The sequence below is a fragment of the Halyomorpha halys genome, unplaced genomic scaffold, assembly GCF_000696795.3.
Source record: "Halyomorpha halys isolate HHAL.00 unplaced genomic scaffold, Hhal_1.1 Scaffold413.1, whole genome shotgun sequence".
Taxonomy (NCBI): domain Eukaryota; kingdom Metazoa; phylum Arthropoda; class Insecta; order Hemiptera; family Pentatomidae; genus Halyomorpha; species Halyomorpha halys.
Window position 1 is genome coordinate 929009 of NW_027104790.1, and position 17894 is coordinate 946902.

Sequence of the window (17894 nt, forward strand, 5' to 3'; positions counted from 1 at the left end):
CTTTTTTTTATATATATTAAAAATCTACAACCAAAACGTATTGAGTTTATTTCAAAATTTAAAATTTCCCCTGTCAAATAACATCTATTTAACATTTCTAATGAAAATCAAGTTATCTACATGAGATGCTATCATAATAATTTATAAACAATAACTTTTCAAAAGTGGATCCATTGACTTTTGTTAAAATAACTCCTTATTGGTCTTCCAATTTATTTCAAGGAAAATTCATTCTGTTCAATTAAATCCTCTAAAACTGTAAATGCCTTTATTCACTTTTTAATTTAATTTATTTCATCATTATTTTTGTTTATAGTGATTGTATATATAGGTAAAAGAAACAATAGCTTACGTAGCATCTGCTTTCAGGTTGCTATTATATCTTCTTCTTGATCTGCAACTATTAAGGGAACCAGAAACTTCACCTACAAAATTATTGCTAATTATTATTAGAAAAGATAAATGTAAAATATCAAACAGGTAAATGGAAAATAAATACCAGAATGTATTTGGGTACCATTGACTTGAGAATTTCCTAAACTGTGATTTTCTTTTCTTCTTCTTCTGAAAAGAAAGAAGCTAAATATAGTATAGACTTAATTAGTTAAAATTAAGAAATAATGTTTCTCAGAAAAAAGTTATTTTGATAAACCTAGGTGGCTATTTATTAAATTTTATTTTTTACAGAGTATAATCCTTTGTGATGGTCTGGGTGGTAGTCAGAAAGGTGCACATTGTAGTTAAATCAAAGAAATAAATATATACAATATATAATATAAAATATAGAAAGAAAATCTGTGAAAAATAGAGATAAAAAATAGAAAATAATTTACAGTACAGATTAAATTTTATTTAATTATCTTTTATTAAATGAAAAGTGTTTCTGAACTACAAAAAAGAAAAAAAGTAATACTTAAAAAAAAAAAATGTTTTTAGCATAGCATTCTGTAGTATTATTAACTTATATAGTGTATTAATTCATTCTATAGTAGATTCAATAATAGGATTAATGACGTTCAGTAATAATAATTTGAATTTATATTATTGACTAGTCGTATAACTGTTTGCTCTAATATCCTAAGAAAATCTATTTGTGGATCAAAAGATAGATAATTTAGTAAAAACCACTAAAAATATTGAAAGGATAGGTTTTCATTACAACTTCAATAAATAAATACAAGTTATTTAAAAGTATATAGCTTACAAATTATCAGTCTGAGCAGATGGTCTGGGAGCAGGTAGAGATTCAGCTACACTTCCTTCATTACTTTTGTTTCTTCCAGACAAAAGATTTTGCCTCGAATAACTGAAAAATAAAAAGGGAAAAAATTAAGTAACAATATTAATTTATCAATGAAAAAAGATTCTAGTGAATGAATGCATTTTTAAAAGAAGTAATAAATCAACAACAGTACAAACCTACAATATTAATACAACCATATGCCCCCAGCACCTTTCGGTCATACAAGTTCCTGCAGCAGTGAGGTAGTCCATCCAAGAGTTTACAACCACCAGAATTTTTTAAGGCAATACACCCAAATTTAACAGTCCCTAACTGTGTACAGTATATCCTTTGAATGTTTACTGATTAATTTCAGCATCATTTAATTTTTTTATGGATTTACTCATTACAAATCTTAAAAAATTAACCACCCTATTTCAATTGACACAAAGATATGGTCAACTGGAATACTTTTTTAACCAGAAATCATAAGGTATTGTCCTGTTCTTAAACTAAGAGAATATTGTTCTATTTTCATCCATAAAGAAAACTAGTAATAACCTAAACTTTGAAAACTTTTTTTGGCGATTCAGAAGAATGGTTAGTACGTGGCAGCAACTTAGGTAGCTGCCAGGGGTTGGTAAAAAGGACCACTAGACCTACTTGCCGGACTTGTCCCCCCCTCCCAATACCAGTAAGATACTTACCAAGCACAGGCATCACACCGAGTTAAGCCCCATTTCGGGATGTAAATCACCTCCATGATCAAATATCCTTTATCTCTTTTCATGAATCAGAATCAATATAGAATATTTACGATCTTCAGTTATTCTCGAATTATCAAGATCTATTTTTAATTTTGAAATTTCGGCTTCCTCATACAGCAGATAATACAGCTTTACAAGATTTAAATGTTCTGATGACTATTTCAAATCCCTCTTTCCAGTAATCTTCAGATATTGGTTTAACAGTTCTGATGACTATTTCAAATCCCTCTTTCCAGTAATCTTCAGATATTGGTTTAACACTTTGGTATTTAGGACAAATTCAAAATATTTAACAGTGGGCCAAGATATTATTTTCATTTCGATTTCTAGCCATTACAGAATAAAAAACATTTCCACAATCTGTCTATTTCCCTTGTAGCTTCAACTCCTCTTATTTTGGTTTTATGAACTTTAAACATTTTGTTTTTTAGGGTCTAAGACTAGGCAACATTGTTAAGGTTGGAATTATGTAGAAATTATTAATTAGCTGATACTGATTTCTAGCTAAAGTTAAATCAAATGTTGAAAAATGATGGATAATTCATTTTACTTTCTTATTTACCATGATATAAATTACTAATATCTCTGATATTTCAACATATAACTGTTTGCCTTTGCCTTAAATATTTGAAATATTCGTGAATCTCTCAATGTCTATGTATAGTTATAATTTTTTTTTCTGCCTTTTAACTTTTATATAATAATTATATTATATACATATTAATATCTTTATGTTCAAATATTGTACTATTGATTATTAGATTATTTCGAGACGGTTATTGTTAGATGATTATTAGCCTATTCTATTTTCATAGCTGTATTTGTATAAACTTTCTTATAGATTATCAGATATTTGTCTATTTCCATATCATTTTAGTGTTAGCATCTTCTAATGGATTTTTAAACAGTATCGCAATGGTTTATCGTATAGCCTATCCAATAATTAAATCTCAATTTTCAACCTGTGCCTTATTTTCCTGACCTAGTTACCACCTGGGGCCCGTTTCATAATAAAGTACAAACTAATACTATTAGTCTTGTCAATTCAACTTAACACAATTACACTGACTTGTACGATAGTAACTTATACTTTAGTACTTTTTAACTCCTGTAATATCACTTATTGTCCTCCTTATTATGAAAAAAAAAGTATTAGTGCAATTACCACTTTGTTTCTATACTTGTTCTATGAACTAAAACTATTAGCTATCATTATGAAACAGGGCCCTGGAGACCTGAACATTGACTAACAACCCAACTTCTACCCAAAAGATCGACCTTGTATATTGAGCATATTAACTCAGAGAAATCTATAACAGCTTGAGGCAATTTTTAAACCAGAAATATGTGACTCCAGCATTCAAATCAATGTCACATCTCCAATAAGTCTAGAAAAGAAGTTCCAAAGAACCAATGTTCATCCCTATTGATGTTTTCCAACATTATAACGAGAGAGAAAACACGACAATAATACTCCAATATATGGTAATACTTGAATAAAATAAAGATGGTTTAATTCTTTGTAACCAGATTTTTATAAACAGAAAAACAAGTGATTTATTTGTTTCCTCCAATTGCTTTGATTTTTTTTTTTCAATTTTTTCATACGTAGATCAGAAAATAATATTACTCTGTCAAAAAAATAACAAAACTACTATAATTTAAGTAATAAAACTTATTACATATAGAGTACCTTCTGAAATTATCCCAATAATTATTGGCTCTGTTTCCAGGTGGGACTTGATTATTTAGAGTTTGAGGAGAAGATTGTGCCCATAACAGTCCTGATGGGTCAAAGTTTAGGTTGTTACCATATCCACCGCATTTATACATACGACCTTCTTCTTGGATCTGAAACATTTTATATTTGCAAAATAAAAATTTAACATAAAAAACAAAACAAAAAACAAATATGAATGGTTCATTCAAATTCCAGTTTGGGAACCTAACTTTTTTTATTGAAGATAAAAAATTAAATTAATATAATATACAGACAGTTTTCTTAATCAAATAAAAATTCTAAATACTTAATTCTGACTCTGTTGTCTACAGAACAACATATATAATGAAAATGCAAAAATTGCTCTTCAATATGTAGAAATTTGATTTGATTTATAGAGAGCATTTTCTATAAAAATTTGTAAGAGTCCTTAAGAGGAAAAAATAATGAAGAGATTTATGATATATAAAAAATTTATTTAAAGGGGTTAACTGCAATATTCAATTAATGCAATAATAATGCCTAGTATACTTACCATAGCTAAAGCTTGCCTCAAACCAGCCAATTCCCTTTGTTGATGCCATATCAGCTGACAACACTGATTAAGGGAATTAATCAGAAGCTGGTGCTGGTGCCATTGAGGTGTCGGAGGGCCCATGAATTGCATGAAACCTAATCATTTCGGAAAGAATAATTTAAAACTAATAAGGCATTGTAAATACAAAAGTTAAACAAATAAATAACAGAAAAATAAATTACCAAGGTTAGGTTGGGGTAGCCATGGTTGCGGAGACGAAAAATTAACAACTTGCTGCTTCTCGAGCATTCCTTGGTACAATATCTGCATCTGTTCCATTTGGATTTGCAACTAAAAAAGATTAATTTAAACTAACTTTAAGCAGGAGTATCTTACTTTTTGGAACTGGTCAACACAAATGGGTAAAGATAAAACAACAATGAAGATATTTTATTGCCATTTTAAAACTATTAAGAATCCTATAAAAAGAAAAATTAAATAAAAATATTTATAATAATTGGGGGAGAGGGGGATGAGGGAAGAGAAGAGTGTATTTAATTTAGAGGATTTTGATCATTATAAGTGACTAAATAACAATGACATTGAATAAAACAATTAAGCTAAGTTAAAAATTATGTTCTAACATTAGTTTTCTTAACTAGATACGACAAAGACATTGAATTGAATATTTTGATGAGGAGAAGATGGTTGGGGGTGCGGTCAATGAAACACAAATAAGTATGACTAACTTATTTTAATGTGCCGACGTTTCGGCTAGAGTTTCCAGCCTTCTTTTTTCTTTTTTGTTTCTCTAGCCGAAACGTCGGCACATTAAAATAAGTTAGTCATACTTATTTGTGTTTCATTGACCGCACCCCCAACCATCTTCTCCTCATTTATCATCCACGGTCAACTATCTCTCATAATTAATTGAATATTTTGGTTTCTGAAAATAAAAATATACCTAATGTGTTTAATACACCTCTGAAAAAAAAAAAACACTAATCAAGTGGTTGGAGTCCTATAACGAGTGTAAGATACACAGATTTTACAACTCACAATAAGAGATTATAATTTTTCTTACATCTGATATCTGTTCTGCTAAGGAAGTAGTATTGGGAACTATTTCTCTCATATCTACTTCAGATACCCTAGGAGGTCTCTGCCTTACTTCACGACTGATTCCTCTTCGGCTTTCCCTAGCTGGACCTGAGAACACAATTGATAATTGAGTATGTTGTTAAGTTATGCCAAATATAAGAAATACCATGTTTAAATACTTAAGATGGTTGGAAAAAATCTATATATCACTTAACCCCTTCAACTACCTCAGAAAGAGAAATTATATCTGTCTGTCACCAAATGTTATGTTATTTATCTTCAAAGTAGACTTGTGATTTATTGTTTCATATTTATGTGCAAGGGTTCAAAAAACAAAATTATTTTCATGTTTGGTATAAAAAAATACATAAGCTGGGAAACAAACTATTACAATTTTTTAAAGAACATTTTTGTCACTTTGAAATTTAGATTAAAACAGATGAAAATTGGTTTTCAACTTATTTTTAGTTCCTTTTCTTCTTAAAGTTCTTCCAGCCATTGCACTTTAGCCATACATTACCGTCAGTAACATGTGTGCATACTAGATTTTACAAAGTTTGGCTTCAAGTTATTGTAAAGTCTTTATTTTTGAAGGTAGACTTTTCTCTTTCATTAAAAAACATTCTCGAGATGATTATATTTTATTAATTACAGTCAAGCCTATGTTTCTATAATCTCTATTTTTGTGAGTTCAATATGAGGGGAGGCAGGTCCATAAGTCTTTAGGAAAAAAATTTACAAAAAAAAATGTATGTGTTCAGTACATACCTGGAGCAACCTTAGAGCTGGGCTGATGACCGTTAGTACTAGAAAAAAAAAATATACCATTTTTATAAAAATTAAAAATAAATGTAAAAATTGTAAAACAACAAATATGATTGCCTGAATGAAAACTATTAATAGTAATCTTAAAAGCAAAGAAAAATGTTTATTCAAACTAAATTTCAAAGATTATGCATCTGACCAATCATAATGTTTAAGAATACCTAAGCTTAGATTAAAAAAATACATTTTAGAATAAAACACAATAAACCAAAGGCTAATGAATTTGGTGTGCAAATCTTACCAATTCAATTATATCGGTTAACTTATAAAATTAAAACAATTTTTTTAACAATAAATATGACTTTCTTAATGTAACTTAATATATGCCTTAGTAATAAAACACAATTTGATACTAAATTTCAGTTAGAAAATTTAAGCAATCCTCAGCATGTACATCGAAAAAACACTGCAAATTATTACACAATGGTAAATAAAATAATTACTAAGTATTAAAGCCCTAAGTTTGGTTTATTTATAATTCAATTATTTTATTCCTTACTTTCCATTTTTTTTTTTTTTTTAATTTTGTTAACAATAAGTTCAATTCTTTTTTTAACTATGCTATTTTGTATTTAAAATTTATTTTAACTCTTTACGTGTATGAGGGACATTTACAAAATTTATAATGGTGTATATATACATTATTGTTGTGTGGCATCTATATAAATAGACAAAGACGAGTATTTAGGACCTCGACAACGGGTGCAGTAGGATTAGAATTTGAATATAGGCTGATAAGAGTCAGTCTTCTGTTAGTGATATGAGGCAGCGAACCTGTATTGGTATCTGGCTTTCCCCCACCGGTATTTGTAACTATTTACAACTATATAAATGAATTTAAATGTGCCTATACAAGGGGTGAACATCATTCAAGATGTCCATGGAAGTGCATTATATAAAAACTGATATCACTTACATGAAAATCATATAACTTGTACTAAATTTTAAATATAAAAGAGAAGTGAACGCTTTTTAAATGCTTTCTTCAATGTTATACACAATAATTACCTAGCTTTTGAAAAACTATTAGGTTGCATATAGCTGGTGGGACATAACTTCACTGGGCTTTCATCGTAATCAACATCACCTTCCTCACTACAAAACATTAAATGGAAATAAATAAATGAATCTGAAACAAAATAAATAATTAAAGGGTTTGGGGCAAGAATATGACAAGCCACATCGTGAAAATGTTTCAGTTAACCAATTTAAAAAAAAATTATACAATGCTTGTTTAATGTTTTACATAGAAATAAGGAACATTTTTCTCAATATTTTTACTCTTTTGAAAATTGTGGCTAATCACGTTCATGTTCCAAGCCACTCAGTTCTATTGTATTTACAAAGCTAATTATTTGATAGTTTTGTTCATATAATTCCTTATAAACAATGATAAATAGATGGATAATTAAATATCTTATTGTAATTTTATTAAATTTAATTTAACAGTGGCATTTTTTTTTTTAATATTTTTTATAACTCATATAGAAACACCATTAAAAAAAGTGAAGAATGGCATGGATTTTTTTATGTTATAACAATTACAACAGTTGTCCAAAGCGAAAAAATTAAAATCATACTACCTCATGTAAGATCAGAAAGTCACTTATGGCACTGAAACTTGGTGCTTGTCCAGAAAAGACTATTGTAAATTGTAGATATTTGAAAGAAAAAATATAAGAACAATTTACAGAGCAACACAAGTTTGGTGAATGGAAAATCAAGAGCAAACAGTTGAGACTTTGAAACAGAACACTGCTAACTGCATCAAAACAAGTAGAATAAGAGGGGTAATGGTGGTTGAAATGGAGGGTGAAAGAGTACAGACAGAGATTTTGGAGGTGTACAGGGGAAAGACTGCAATGCATGGGTGGAAGAATGAAGTGGAGAAATATGTGAAGAAACCAGGAATCCGTAATTAGAAGAGAGGTGCAGTACAGATAGTAATGGAGAAATATAACTCAGCAGATCAAAGGTTATAATGACTTATAGCAGTTCGGGGAACTAGTGGAATGAAGCAGTTCCTGGCCAGTGAGATTTTCACAAGTAATCTCCAACAATTAAGTTATGATGAATACTACAGAAATCTTACCACGCACAGCCTTTCCATTTAGTATAAATGGTAGGAATGAAGAGGTTTTGATTAGTATGTGCTAATGACTACTTTGATGAAAATTAATACAGCACACCAAGCAAATTATATCATAGAAATGTAGGGAATCATAGTTGTATACTTTTTAATAGCTATATTATATATATTTCACTTAAGATATGCTGAATCTCCATCAAATAACTTTCACTAACCACCCCAGACTGAGAAAAAATTAATTATTATTTGTTTCGAAATAGCTACTTCTTTATTATTCAGTATGATAATACTTCCCCATATTATATATTTTATAAATAGGAAAGTGAAGGTAAAATCTTACTGTTATAACAGCCATGAAAACATGAACATATTCATTTTCTCCTTTAGCTAATAATCACATTATTTTATATTTTATATTAATCCATTAATTGCTACTACTGACAATGAGAAGTGGTTAATTTTTCTAACGAACAAAATTAAAGGTAATTATTCCAAAAAAAAAAATTTGGAATTGAAGCCCTGCCAGACTGTTTCCATAAGGATAAGTAGCTGATATTAAAGATCAGATTATACAGTGCCTTGACAAATTTAATTAAAATCTTTGGGTTTGGAGGAAATGGTAAAAAAGTGTAAAATAAATGATAAAAGGTATGAATAAAATAAATGAAGTGGAACTACTGTTAAGTAAATTTTAGTGAAAAAATTGCTCTAATATTGCAGGCATAAACCAATCATCAATATATACTTACAGTTTCATATGACTATGAGCTAGGCAGTTCAAATACACAGAGACCAAAACAAACATGCATCTGCGGAGACATTCTAATTTGGAATCAGGGAAACTTAAAACGTGTATTTCTTTTGAAAAATAGGATTCGAAACTTTTCATAAATAAAACTATACATGCAAAACTTCCCTGGACTATATATTCCATATATAGGTAAGTGAAAATGGAAATATTTTACCTTGAATAATCTACTGAATTTCCTGTAGCTCCATTTACTGAGCTGGTCCAACTCTCAACAGCTGGCTGATTATAATGGTATCCTAAAAAATAAAAATAATTATGATATTACTTTTATTAAGAGACACAGAAGATTTAATTTTAACTAACATAAAACAGAATTTTACAAATATGTCAATTGGAATAGTTTGTACTGGGGTATCTTAGCTTAAATTAATTTATTAGTGAATAAAAGTTTAATTCATAAATAAATAATAATGCATGCTTACCTTGAGATCCTTGAAATGCTTTAACTTTCCTCATGTCAGGGTTCAGATCAATTTTCTTGGTATGTAATTTTTCCTGGAAATAACAAATACAAAATATTCAAATGTTATTAAATGGTCTCATTTTTAAATGAAGTAACAAGACCTAAACCAATTTGCAATATTTAAATATTAAATTATTTAGGCTTATAGCCATTACGTATTAAGTACCAAAGAGAATACATTAAAACATTCACTAAGAAAGTTAAGAAATAGATATACGGGTCAAGTGGAGTGCTATTGTTTGGGCAACTATCTACAGTCTTGTGGTACTTGGTTATTAATTCTTACCGGCTCACATTAAATGGATTTTAATAATATAAAAGGACATGCAGCAATTTACATATAACTTTCTACAGCAGAGTCATTCGTAAGGTGAACAAATAAATATACTTATGAAATAACAGATCCAAAAAAATTATTTAAATTAAAAAAAATAATAACAATAAAAAACAAGATCAGATAATTTACCATTATTTAATTTATAAAAGTTACAAACCATATTCAAGATTTTTTTTAGCATTAATACATAATGGATGGCAAAGAAGAATTCATTTTTGGCAACATTTTAGTTGATAAAACATTTTTAACAACTAGTAAACTAATTTAGTTTAAAAATGTGCGATGAATATAGCTATTAACTTTAGATAACCATTAATTAAATAAATGTATAATAAATGTAATAATGTAATAATAAATGTATAATTTAATAGTATAATAGATAACCATTAAAATGTAACATTTAAATGGTTAAAGTATTTGGTATATCAATTATGAATTGATGAATGGGTAAGTGTTCTACGCACCAAAATATTCTTTAAGCATTAAATATTCACAATAAAATGAGTAATATTATAAAAAAAAAAAAAAAATATAAATATGAGCTCTTGCTATACCCTACAAATGAAATGGAATAAATAAATTAAAATAAAATATATAAACCAACCAAAACACTGTTGGGTGGGCAGTTTTTGCAAGCAGGCTGAGAATGTTCCCCGTGCGATTGCCCATCTCCGTTCATTCTGAAAGATAAAAAAATATGATAAAATAATAATTTAAAAGAAAATTACAGTTTTGTATTTATGTTATATTTTATTTTTAGGTTTCATATTTTTTCTTGTAATTTTACTGTATACAAATGTTATAAACCACATCTATAATGCAAGAAACAGGAATAAAAAAACATACATGTACATAATATTTAACACAACAAAAACTGATTTTAAAAATATATTTTATTTGCTTATTAACTTCAGCATAAATACTACTTAATAATTACCTAAAAGTTATAAAAATATGTTTTTAATAACAAATTAAGAAGCTTTAAAGTAGTACCAAACGATACAACAAAAATAATATATTAAAATTATTAATACATCTGTTTATGCCTGAAATCATTTTCTCTTTTTTAATAATACAAATGTTTTTATTATAAGTTGCATTTTAGGTTAAATTGTAACAAGCATTATAACATACCTAGCAAAAGACTGCAATTTTTACATTGAATAAATTCTTGATTAAAAATCTTTTAAAACTTATTTTTCTTGTTGAAAATAGTTTAAACAAATTGACATAATATATTACAGTGAGAGAAAAACAAAAATTGCTTAAAGTATAGAAACATGTTATTTCTTGAATATTGTGATCAACAGCCCTGAAAGACTTAAGATGTATAGTAAGCAGTTAAAAGTTTAAATGTTTTTGTTGTCAATTGAAGTTGTTTCCTTCAATTAAGATTCCCCTATAAAATAGTAAATACAAAGGAACAGTGAATTAAATTCATAACTTAGATTTGTAAGTCAAATGTAAAACACCTCAACAAATGTCATCTAACACCTAAGACCATTAAAAAAATAAATAAATAAAACAGTCCCTTTACTTGAAAAACACAAAATAATTTTTTTTAATTGCTGTTCTTGGTTAAAAAACTCAAATTTCATTTTGATTAATTTAGCCACTACAATTATCAGAGATATGAACCTGAAGAGAGATTGTTCAACCGAAACATTATAAACATACAAATAAATGTTGAGAAGCATTACACCCCGACTTAACCTAATTTTTGTTTGTAATAGTTAATATAATGCTATAAATGATTTTACAGAACAATAGTAACACAGACAGATTTATTCTCAATGAAGTTTGAGTAATTTGAATATTATGATTAATATTTAAAAAATCTTATATGCATATTTTTAATTTAATATTTATATTTTTTAATCTGTATATTTTTTAGTTATGCAGAATTTAAATAATATTTCTTTTTTAATCTGATTTAACTACATAAAAGCAAGTAATATTATTGTTATATAACTAAACAAATAGATAATATGATTTGCAATCATTTTAGCAAGTGATAGAGGGCTGAAATTAACACAGGTGACAAAATAATGAATCAAAGAATGTGAAGAAAAAGAAACAAATCTGAATTACCTTGGAGTAGGTTTTCCTTCCCTTAAACTTTCTACTCTGTTTAGTAGAGTTTGAAGTTGTTCCAATTTATTTTTAACTTCCTCTAGTTTACTAGAAGAGAAAAAATGATTCTGTGAGAAAAGATAATTATAAGAATAGTAATAATAACAAGATAAAAAAATAGTTAGTGAACACATACAGTTCTTTATTATGCAAATAACTGTTAGTTGGTCCACCATGATGTTCAAGTTCACGATTATCTTGCTTGTTGACATCACGTCTTGTTCCTACTTCTTCTATTTCTCCAAACCCTTGCTACATATTCATTAAATAAAAATTATTAATTAATTTTGAATACATATTAATTAAATAAACTATGATTAGGGAATTTCATACTCTTGTACGTGAAAACTGAGAAGCCTCTCCATCATCACTACTAACACTTCCAGCTCCTCCCAAATTACCTAAATTGCAAACAAGAATAAAAATTAATTACGGAATTATTTTTGAAAAGTAATATAAAAGGAAAATTTTACTTAGCTCACCAGGCAAGGTTTCTGACTCAATACATGCTAAAATATTATCACACTGCGCTTTTTTTGCAAGAAGTTCATTAAGCTTTATTCTTAGTTGTTGGTCGCACTGTAAGTCAGCAGGTTCAACTAAGTTCGCAGCTGTTTCATCCCTTTCCAAAGCCTGCATAATCTGTAATGAAAATCATAAATATAATAAAATGAAAAAAAAAATAGGATAAATGTAGAACCATAATCTAACATACACTGGCATAATCTTGCATGGTTTGAATTCTAGCTTCCATGTTGGCCATTCGATCCATTTCAACCTGAAATATTAGCCAAGAAACTATCTAATTATTTAATTAACCAAAATGAAATCCTTACACATTTTTTTACAAATATTATTTTATTATAAAAAATAAAATATATTCAAATAATGTATTTTTAAAACATTACTATAATTTTATAAAGAAGTATTATTAATAATGTATGTTTTTTCAAAATGGATTGTATTTTCTAGAGTGGCATAGAAATTCAATATAATGAGTCAATTAAATGTATATTATAGTATTTTTAGATCAAGATACTAATAATTTATCTGACATTGAATATTTATTAAATAATTTAATTAATAAATCAAGGATAATAATATTTTAAAAAAATCCCAAAATATATTATAAAGTATCTCAAAACCCTTTTATTTGTTGCACACTGTTTCATCAATGTAGTGATTTATTTCTTTTAACAGAGATGGCTAGGTGAGGAATGTATTTTAATATGGTTAAATTTTTGGTATCGAAATTTCAACAGATCTTTACTATTCAGAGCAACTTAAGCCCAAAAAACTCACTTTCAGCCATTGGTCTGGCAAGGGAAGGCTATAATACTTGTGGAATCAATTTCAATGAAATTTTTTTTGGTAATACTAGGTCGAAAAGTATTAAACACATTTAATGATTATTATACACCAACAAATTTGTTTTTATTGTTTAGAATAAGAACAAAGGATTATTTGTTTTATTAAATAGGTTTAAATGTGTAAAAAATTAGAAAAATCGAAAGGTCTGCTTATATTTCAGTCCCCTATTTGGGACCGAAGAAGATTGTTGAAATCTTGAAAAAAAAAAAAAAAAAAAAAATTAAAAACTGAAAGCTTCAGAAAATAGTGATAAGACGTCAAGGATGTTATTTAAATATGACAATGACCAAATCGAATAACAAAGCTTTAACTTATTTAACTGGTGCATATGCAATAAAAGAAAAATGATGTGATTAGCCACAATACCAGTCCCTCTGTTAACTTATATCATGTGTTTATTCCAAGACTAAGTAAATAGCAAAATAATTCAAACCACTAATTTTTTCACTTCGTGTTACCAATTAGATATGCATATAATAATTCTTGACAAATTGAAATCAGAATAGATTGACATAATTGGGTTAACTTTCATATCAATAGAAAACAAATATTAACAAGGGATGGTGGGATATTAAAATTAAATTAAGTACTTGGTTTGAGTATGGGTTGAATTTAAATAAAGATGGCATAAATATTGTTGGAAGTCTAAACAAGAGGTTTCAACAAAAATTTAGTTGTCTCATTTTTTCAAAGGTCACTATTTTCCTGAACAACCTAAGTTCATAAAATATTCAGTTAAATGGTTTAGAAAAAAAAAGGAATGGGTGCCTCAGAAAGAATAAGCACCACTTTTTAGGTACATTCCTTGATATTCAATCATTTTAATTAATTTTTTTTTTGTAGTTTCCAAATATGTAGTTCAAGAATGTTATTTTGGTTAATTAATAATTCGACACAGGAGTGTCAAAGGCCTTTAAAATAAATAAACAAAATTCAAATTTCAGAGAAATTACATAATTAAGGAATGATGTTTAAGCCTCAGTTTTTTTTCAACGAATAAGCAAATAAGTACAGTTACATTATACAAAACATCAGTGGTGAGCCATTCACCCTATAAGAATTAAGGTTTCTTAAACATTGTATATTCTACGTCTTTCAAATTTTACAGCTGCAATATCTCTGTTATAGGGTCAGTTAAAAATATCAAAATTCAAAGCATGGAAGATCCTTATAGGATCAAACTCCTCTGAAATTTTAAGCTTATAGATTCAGCTCTAAGAAAGTCTGGAAATTGTTAATTTTAAGAATACCCAACAATGGTTAAAACCCTTGCTCGGATGCTTACTGCAACGAAAATTGAAGCAAGCCAGTTTAAATTAATTAAGGTTCTGAAAATTGATTGTATGATTACGTAGTATTTGATTCTAAAATCTGGATCCCTAATTACAAATATTTCATTGACTTGGAAATAAGTAATATATATATATATTTTTTTATTAATATAAATAATTTCACATACTTGTACAGGTTTCACTTGCTGAATGGCTTTATTCCTCAATCCCAAGAGGCCTGAATGTTGCTGCATGTCTTCCATCTATTGAAATAATGTTTAGTTCTGGCTTTGATATAATAATTACTGTTTCAAAAATATAAAAGAGTAGTACCTGAACTGGTTTAACTTGTTGAATAGCTTTATTTCTGAGACTAAGTAAAGCAGCCTGTGTCTGCTGAAGTTCTTCAATCTAACAGATTATTATACAATATTAGAAAACCTAATATTGAGGCAGTAATAATTAGGATATAAACAATTATTTAGCATGTTAATATTAATATAACATCACATTTTATTAAACATAAACTTTATCTAGAAATATGTACAGTTGAAGTAAAGTAAAAAGAAAATCAAACAAAAACAAATAATAGACAATAGGATTGAAAATTCAGCCTACAACCAAGACAAACTACATTTTCCTGTTTTCATGCAAAGCAAAAAATAAATAAATAAAATTTATCTGTTTGAGTAAACAACTTAAGGAGAGTGCTTCCTATTTGAATTTAAACTTGTCAGTTCTCAGTTACTGTTTTTGTTTCACAGTTAATAAGTATGTTTAAATAAGTAAGTATTATGAAAACGTCTGACCAGCCAAATTACAGGAAAAGGAACTACATTATATAAAATAAGTAAATTCATAAATAATTGTATCTGTAAGTTTTGTTTTATTGTACGTTTCAGTGGAAGTACCCAAGGTCAAAATAGTAAAAAATTACTAAATTCATTTGATTACTTAGCAAGCCAAATATTTTCACAACACCACTAAGCCATTCAATCACTTGCTTTAAATGATCAATGTTGCTTTCCCAAAATTATTTTAGGAATTTTCTGAATAATTTTGATTTCAGAAAACTAGTCTATAGCAAAACCTCAAAATCAGATTAAATGAACTATATTTAATTTTACAGAAGTTCATAAAAACTGCTAAATCTATATTTTGCAACTGGATCATTGAAGAATTATTAAATATTCGAAAGAATTATATGAATTTTTTACAAATTCGGACTTCAGATATTGTTCAAAAGTTCATGAAATATAAATAATGCATTCACAGCATCCACCAACAAAAATAGGTTTGAGCAGAGGTAAGAAAGCAAATAGAACATTGATAGATATTAACAATATGAAAAAAATAATGAAAAATAAAAAAAATCATGTTCCTTAGAAGAATAGAAATATAAAAAATCAATGTAAATAGGATTTTCAAAAAACTAACGTGGATTCAAAATTACTAGATTTGATTTCACCATAAGTGAAAGTAATTCAGCTAATTAAAATGTTAGAGGCCAACAAATACACAGATTAATATAATAATCATAATACAGCTTTACATTTATCAGGGGTTCTTATCTTGAAGGTACACGAGTTTCAGGGAAAGAATGAAGAGTCAAAAATGTATTCTCTTATATAGACAGATAAGGGGAGGCACAAAGCCAACAAAGTTGAAAATTATTACATTAACTAAAAGAGATCCCCATTCCATCCCCCCCCCCAAAAAAAATATTGGCCTATTATAACTTTAAAATATTTACCATAAAAAGTTTTCAAACATATTTTTTTCTAAATATTTTATAATAATTAGTAAAGTTTGTTCAAAAATACTTCAAATATTTCACCTTTCTATGAGACTGCTCCATCTTAAGTTTTAATCGCCCTCGGCTCATACTTTCTTTACTTGTTCCAGGAACTTCTCTTTCTTCAGGACCCTATATACACAAAATAATGCAGGAATTGGAAATTACAAGAAATTACTAGATTAATATATGTATAATCAATAATTACATTGTTTTCTTGTATCTGCATTGCTCTATTAGATAAATAACCATCAACATTAGCCGCAGAGTTACCTCTTTCTGGGGTAATATTGCTACTTTTTACATTTGACCACCGCAACTAGAGACAGAATTATTGAAAGAGTTAATGTAAAACGAACTAGAAGGTTAAATTAAAAAAATGAACAAACTTACTTCATCATCATCAGTTCTATTTGAAGGAGCTAAACCTACCCAAGGATTTTCTTCATACATAAAGCCAGGATCCCCTTTAAATCACATGAATTGTAAAGGTACAGCTAGTTTGAAATTAAGAATTATTGAAAAAAAAAATTACGAACCTGCATCTGAAAGGCGAGTATTTGTGTTGCTTTCCTTCCGTACTCTTTGTGGAGCATAAGTCTCATGCCAATCCTAAAATAAATAAATTCCATGATAAAATTAAATTTAAGGATTCAATACATTAAAATTAGAAATGTGAATACCAAATTGTTTGGAAGATGATTAACAGGATTTTCTCTCCGTGCACGAGAATTGTGTTTGGTTTTAGGAACTGTTCCAGTTTGTCTGCCTCCAGACATTGTCAACTAAAATATATGTACAAATTAGGTGGAATAGAATATACAATAAGATACATAAGGGTCATAAGTAAGCAAAACAACTTGCACTTGAATTATTTTTTCACAAATGTTTTCCAATCTATTTGAAATGCCAATTTTTAATTAAATTTTGAATGAAAAGAAATTTACAGTAATTGCAGAAGAATAGTGAGGCATTACTGAAAGTGTAAATATTACCAACAACAGAAATCAACTTTACACAGACTTCATGTTAAATTTGTTTTCATAACTAAAAGAAACAACACAAAAAGATAAAACCGTCTAAGTTTAAAAATTATGTTATACTTTTTAAAACACTCGTAATTACGTACTAAAATATTTTGGTAGTCTATGTTATCATTAATTAAGATAAATACTGTAATAATTTTCATCCATAATAAGCACCTTAATCAAACAATCATAAATTCCAAAAAGCAAGTCGAGAAGTAACGGGTGAAACTTGAGATCTTTGTCGAAGGTTATGAAGTTGTTTTCTTAGCAAAGTAACCTTTACCAGTATTGTGTACAAAATGATAAGCCGGTTGAAAATTTTTATCGGTCATTTTAAATTTTCGATACCAGGCTAATGGGGATTTTTATTGTGAAGGAAGATCCGATGAACCCAAACCAAAAGTAAGTTATTTTGCGGAATGTTTATTTAATTTTGGAAAATCG

At 27.8% G+C, this 17894-nt stretch overlaps 2 protein-coding genes across 10 annotated transcripts in view; one reads left to right on the forward strand and one right to left on the reverse strand.

Annotated features, from left to right (window-relative positions):
• The window catches only part of cmb (combover), a 26949-nt gene extending 9193 nt beyond the window's left edge, over nucleotides 1-17756 (reverse strand). Inside the window, exons 1-25 of one of the 5 annotated variants that reach the window (XM_014423270.3) lie at nucleotides 17625-17756; nucleotides 17106-17207; nucleotides 16962-17034; nucleotides 16816-16889; nucleotides 16631-16741; nucleotides 16465-16554; nucleotides 14961-15038; nucleotides 14816-14890; nucleotides 12701-12763; nucleotides 12468-12627; nucleotides 12319-12386; nucleotides 12122-12237; nucleotides 11944-12033; nucleotides 10457-10532; nucleotides 9475-9547; nucleotides 9207-9288; nucleotides 7161-7247; nucleotides 6096-6133; nucleotides 5311-5435; nucleotides 4469-4577; nucleotides 4245-4381; nucleotides 3683-3840; nucleotides 1205-1306; nucleotides 500-564; nucleotides 353-425 (exon numbers count right to left, since the gene is read on the reverse strand). In XM_014423270.3, the coding sequence (XP_014278756.1) occupies nucleotides 353-425; nucleotides 500-564; nucleotides 1205-1306; nucleotides 3683-3840; nucleotides 4245-4381; nucleotides 4469-4577; nucleotides 5311-5435; nucleotides 6096-6133; nucleotides 7161-7247; nucleotides 9207-9288; nucleotides 9475-9547; nucleotides 10457-10532; nucleotides 11944-12033; nucleotides 12122-12237; nucleotides 12319-12386; nucleotides 12468-12627; nucleotides 12701-12763; nucleotides 14816-14890; nucleotides 14961-15038; nucleotides 16465-16554; nucleotides 16631-16741; nucleotides 16816-16889; nucleotides 16962-17034; nucleotides 17106-17201 (2219 nt within the window). In that variant the 5' untranslated portion in view covers nucleotides 17202-17207; nucleotides 17625-17756. Of the gene's footprint in view, nucleotides 1-352; nucleotides 426-499; nucleotides 565-1204; nucleotides 1307-3682; nucleotides 3841-4244; nucleotides 4382-4468; nucleotides 4578-5310; nucleotides 5436-6095; nucleotides 6134-7160; nucleotides 7248-9206; nucleotides 9289-9474; nucleotides 9548-10456; nucleotides 10533-11943; nucleotides 12034-12121; nucleotides 12238-12318; nucleotides 12387-12467; nucleotides 12628-12700; nucleotides 12764-14815; nucleotides 14891-14960; nucleotides 15039-16464; nucleotides 16555-16630; nucleotides 16742-16815; nucleotides 16890-16961; nucleotides 17035-17105; nucleotides 17208-17286; nucleotides 17427-17551 lie in introns of those variants that run through there. The other 4 variants (XM_014423269.2, XM_014423268.2, XM_014423271.2 and 1 more) reach the window with 4 other exon arrangements.
• Nucleotides 17715-17894, forward strand: part of l(2)k05819 (transmembrane protein 94-like protein l(2)k05819) — a 38106-nt gene continuing 37926 nt past the window's right edge. For all 5 annotated transcript variants that reach the window (XM_014423265.3, XM_067045335.1, XM_067045337.1 and 2 more), the window contains exon 1: nucleotides 17715-17852. The gene's annotated coding sequence lies outside the window, so the exon portion shown is untranslated. The remainder of the gene's footprint in view (nucleotides 17853-17894) is intronic.